The sequence below is a fragment of the Bidens hawaiensis genome, unplaced genomic scaffold, assembly GCF_021521415.1.
Source record: "Bidens hawaiensis isolate Kalapana, Puna unplaced genomic scaffold, B.hawaiensis_p1.1 tig00021817_1, whole genome shotgun sequence".
Taxonomy (NCBI): Eukaryota; Viridiplantae; Streptophyta; class Magnoliopsida; order Asterales; family Asteraceae; genus Bidens; species Bidens hawaiensis.
In genome coordinates, this window is record NW_027493382.1 from 309,314 (window position 1) to 314,657 (window position 5,344).

A 5,344-nucleotide genomic window follows, 5' to 3' on the forward strand; every position below is an offset into this window, starting at 1 on the left:
ATTAAGCATTGTTAGTATGTAATCAGAGCTCCAGAGATTATGGAATTTGGTTTAGACAGTCGGACTAAACGAGGGATTGCAACATCAGTTATCCCATTAAGATCTTTCATATACTTTTGGTAGAGGTGCACACCGAGTTCTTATCGCAAACCACATCTGGATCAGACAAAACCAGTTCAAGTTGGAACCATGTCTGGAAGAAAGAGGCTATTGAAGAGGAAAACTCATCCAGTAGCAGTTTGGTAGCCTCTTAACAATCATTAAGAAGCTACCTCTTAATGGTTTATAGTCTTTTAATGTTTAAGAGTTAACTTTAAGTCTGAATGGTTAAGATGCTACCTTTTAATGGTTACCCCTTAACCATTCAGACTTTAGGCTACCTTTTGACCATTAAGAGGTTATAAATCATTAAGAGGTAGCTTCTTAATGACTACTAAGATGCTACCAAACAAACCCTTTTTATTTTATTTTATTATTTAAAAGGTTTGGTTCAAATAAAAAGTTTGATTTTCCTAAGAAGGCTATGAAGGAGGGCATCTTTGGCCACTACTTCAATCTCAAAAACCATTTACCTCTTCACTATTTTCTTACAACCACCGCCACCACAATCGTCACCCACTGCCACCACTTCGCCAGAAAAATTGTTGGAAAACAGTTGCCGGAAAATTTGTCGGAATCAGTCGTTGGAAAACAATGAAAAAACAATGAAAGAAACAATATGAAACAAAACATAACGACAAAAACACAATAAAATACACAATTGTATAACAGAATTTGATAAAATACAATTTTGTAAAACACAATTTTACAAAACACAATTTATAGAAAACCCACTAATTTACAAAACACAATATGGTACTCATACTAAAGATATATTAAAACATTTGTTATTATAGTGATTTTTTTTTGTTTATTGGATTTTAATAATCCCTATTAATGGGTATTGGCCGATAATGATCCTAAGTCAGTTTATCGCCACTAATGGTTCAACTATAAAAAAGCTAGTCCCAATGTTCTCACGTTAAAAAGTACTTAAAGGCGTTATATTTTTTTTTCGGATTTCAAACTAATCTTTTATGTCATTTGATTTGAAAGAGGATACGAGTCGATTGATGTAAAAATTAGTTTGAAACGATGCTCCAAAACGACGAAACAATGCTTCAATTTGAGTGTTTAACTTCCACTAACAAAAACCTAGACGTTTGAATTTCTATTTCAAGCTAATTTTATATCAATCAACCCGTATCCTCCTTCCAATCAATACCCTAAAACATCAGTTTGACATTCAGAATATATATATATATATATAGATAGATAAAGGATCCAATAAATAATAGGTTATCGTACATTACGTACGTGAGGATCCTGAACGTAGTACTTTTTCACAATACGATATTGTAACTTAACATAAGGGTATAATTGTCCTTCAAAATCGTTTAAAAATTCAATCTTGCTATTAAATTTAGAAACCGTTTTTGCTATACTCTGTTTTATATCAAAACCCATAAGTCGTTTTTGTTGAGTAATTGAGATTACGATTTTGGCGATTTGGCTTATACGAATTAAGTTTATGAGTTTTCGGTCTATCGAACGCCATGTATTACGATCATCAAAGTAAGTATTTTTAGGTTAATTTTAAACAATTTTGATGTATTTGAATAGCTGTTTAGTAAGTTAAGCATCTGATATTCTAAATTTTTTGGTACCATTATTGTTTTTAGTTAATTTTGTTGTTTGATTGATAGTCGATTTTGGTATTTTTGTAATAGGTAAAGTAGCTTTGATTTGATTAGAGGTAAATTATCTGAAAAAAATCTGGTAATCAATAATCTGGTGATTGATAGTATGAAGAACGTATTAAAAATGAACGAATTAGTTAAGCATTGAGCGTGTTAGCTTAAATAGGTGTGTATATAATAGATTGGAAAGTCTATTCAAAACATATTAGAAAAACGTATAAGAATTGAACGAATTAGTTATGTAGTGAGCGTGTTAACTTAAAATAGGTAAGTATAGAAAAGTTTACATAGTCTATTAAGAACGTATTAGAAGAGCGCATTACAATTAAACGAATTGGTGAAGTATTGAACATGCTAACTTTATATAGGTGTTAACTTCTTTCTGTTTTTATGTATTTATGTATCTTATCAGGGCCTCTATCAAATGATGTCGTATCACAAGTGAATGCTTCTTGTAAACCTATTAAAGGAATGGTATTTGAGTCTATTGATCATGAATATGATTTTTATTGTGAATATGCAAAGAAAGCTGGATTTTATGTTCGTAGAGGTTCATACATGAATAATGGTATACTAAAATCTAAGTATTTTATTTGCTTAAAAGAAGGTCATAAACCTCCAAAGAGTTATGACTCAATGGTTAATAAAGATAGTTCAAAAAGACCATATTATAAAAGGAGGAGGAGGCCAACAATTCGGTGTGGTTGTAGAGCTCAAATATTTTTGAAATTTAAGGATGGTATTATGTTTGAAATAAACGAATTTGTGGAAGGACATAATCGTCCAATAGTAGAAGCAATTGATATGCATTTTGTTCAATCTAGTAGGAAGTTAACTCATGTTCAAGAAGATATCATTTATGAGCTATCAACATTGAATTTGGGCCTAGTTAAGGCATTTAATATTTTGAGGATAAAGTATGGAGGATTTGAGGAAGTTGGGGCTACAAAAGATGATAGTAAGAATTTTAAACAAAGGTTAAATTGTTTTATTGGTGAATTTGATGCTGAAATGGTTGTCCAAAGATTAAGTGGAAAGAAAAGGTATTGTGATGAATTTTCTTTTGAATACACTGTTAACGATAATGATGAGTTAACTCGTATGTTTTGGGCTGATGAGATTTCAAAGAAGAATTATTTGGCATTTGGAGATATTATATCGTTTGATACCACCTTCAAGACCAATAAGTGTGTCTTTTTTACTTTTGTTTTCACTTTTCAAATTTTTATAGCTATTTTACATATTATTTGATTTTTATGTTATTTTTATAGGTACAAGATTGTTTTTGTGTCTTTTACGGTTATTGATAACCATTGCCGAAAAATGATAGTTGGTGTTGGTTTGTTAGCATCTGTCTATTGAATCATATACATGGCCTTTGAAAGGTTTTCTTGATTCCTTTGGTATCGCTCCAAAGGTTGTTGTTACGGATCAAGATCCAGCTATAAAGCAAGCAATTGCATTAGTCTTGTCAAACACAATACGTAGGTTGTGTATGTGGCATATTATGAAGAAACTTGCTGATAAGGTAATCATAGAACATGTTAAAGTTATATGTTATAATTTTAATATTTACAGAACGTATTAACGCCGACAGAACGTATTAACATATGTTTTTTGTAGTAATACATGTTTATTTTTCACAGAACGTATTGTTAATACTAAATATTTTATTTTTACTCTAGATTGGTGTTGCCCTTTGCAGCAATGATGATTTTAAACATAAAATTTGTGACATTGTGTGGACTGATAAATTTTTCAATTCGAATTTGAGTTTAAATGGCAGCCTATAATGAAGAAATATGATCTTGACACTAATAAATGGTTGATTGACATGTCTAATATGAGACACGACTAGATACTAGCTTATTATAGGGATGAACCGTTGTTTGGTCTTATGCGTACTACATCAAGATCATAAAGTGAACATCATTTTTTTGGTCAAGTTTCTAACTCACAATTATCATTTGTTGAGTTTTTTTAGTCATTTTGATCATTGTATGGAGATTCAAAGGCACAACAGTAGGAAAAATGATCATGACACAAGGTATACGCATCCCGATTTGGTAAGTGAAAGTCCTACTGAGGAAGAAACATAATACTGATCTATACAAGGGCAATTTTTAATGATTTTCAATATGAAATGTATTACATTCGAAGCGATGTTGCGTGTCTTAAGTCATCTGAAGAAGAAGATTATATGAAGTTTTCCATCTTTGACTTTAATGCATATGTACCAAGATGTTTTTGGAGGTAAGATTTAATTAATTTATACATAGTGTATTATTTTGTTTTTATATATACTTGAACTTTTTAAAATAGCTTTTTGGTTTGAACGTTTAATTTTTCTTTTACAAATGTCTCAGTTTTGTTTGATTTTTTTATTGTTAAGGTTTTGTTTAAGAAGAATGGTGAAGATGGAGTAGATTTGATGGTAGCATGCAGTTGCAAAAGATTTGAACAATTCGAGTTACTGTGTCGTTACATTTTTTATATTTTAAATTTGTTCCAAGTTAAAAGATTCCATAAAAAAATATATTTTGGATCGTTGGAAGAGAGATGCGGGTGTAAATCCTAGAACGGCTCCAATTTCAAATTTTGGTAATGAGAACAATTTAAAAGTTAAGGAGATTTAAAGGGAAATAACATTGGCTGGTTGAGTATCTTATAAGCTATGTCACAGACATTGATGAACTAACTAAAGTCAGGGATCAGATGAATATAATGATCCAAAAAGCAGATGAGACACATACAAAAGAACTTCTTTGTCAAAAAGGAAAGATTTGCTGCAGTTTTAGGATATGATCAACCATCAGAGGTGACTGACTGCCTGCCGAGTGGAATAAGAAACAAGGATCGTGGGTCACATAAAAGGATTAAATATTAGAAAGAGATAGCCATAGCTCGGTCTGGGAAGAATTATAGAGAATGCAAGGTTTGTAATCTGCCGGGTCATAACAGCAGAACATGTCCCGGACTTCGAAAAAAATAGTTTTTTATCTTTTTTGACCTTATTTTTTACAGTTTTTTTAGGTAGAATGGTTTGTTATTTTTTTAATCCTAAACGTTTGAGATGTGTTTTTGTTGAACTGATTAGCATTTTATCATAAAAGACTTATATATGTTATTTTTGCCTTAAAACATTTTAAGTATTTCTTGAACGTATTAACAGAATATTGTATTATGATAGTGGACAACTACTTTTAAAATACCTGTTATATTAGATTCATCCACCACTTACAAAACAAAAGACATTACCATAGAACAGAGGCAGTCAAAGAAAACAACCACACAAAAGACATTATCAATAAACCAAGAAACAAGAAGACTACATCACCAACCCTATTTGTTGTCAACCCTATCATTACCTTCTTTGTTAACACATTGTTTTTCAACTCCTTCGTTTGAGATTCCTTGATTTTCAACTGCACCTTTTTTGAACGTATAAGAAGAACGTATATGCATTATCATTATGAACTAATAAGAATGTATAAGTAGAACGAATTAGAATTTAGTCACCTTCTAATAAGATTAGTAGAACGATATGATACCTTGAGTATTGTCAACGATTTTGTTATTGCAGCCTTGATTATCATCACCTCTGC

At 30.9% G+C, this 5,344-nt stretch overlaps 1 protein-coding gene across 1 annotated transcript; it reads left to right on the forward strand.

The window, feature by feature from the left end:
- The first annotated feature begins 2,210 nt into the window (after nucleotides 1-2,210).
- Nucleotides 2,211-3,532, forward strand: LOC143564120 (protein FAR1-RELATED SEQUENCE 5-like). Its single transcript, XM_077051495.1, has 5 exons — nucleotides 2,211-2,926; nucleotides 3,011-3,078; nucleotides 3,125-3,267; nucleotides 3,318-3,320; nucleotides 3,425-3,532. The coding sequence occupies exons 1-5, from the start codon at nucleotides 2,211-2,213 to the stop codon at nucleotides 3,530-3,532; spliced, it is 1,038 nt and encodes a 345-aa protein (XP_076907610.1).
- Nucleotides 3,533-5,344: the final 1,812 nt, after the last annotated feature.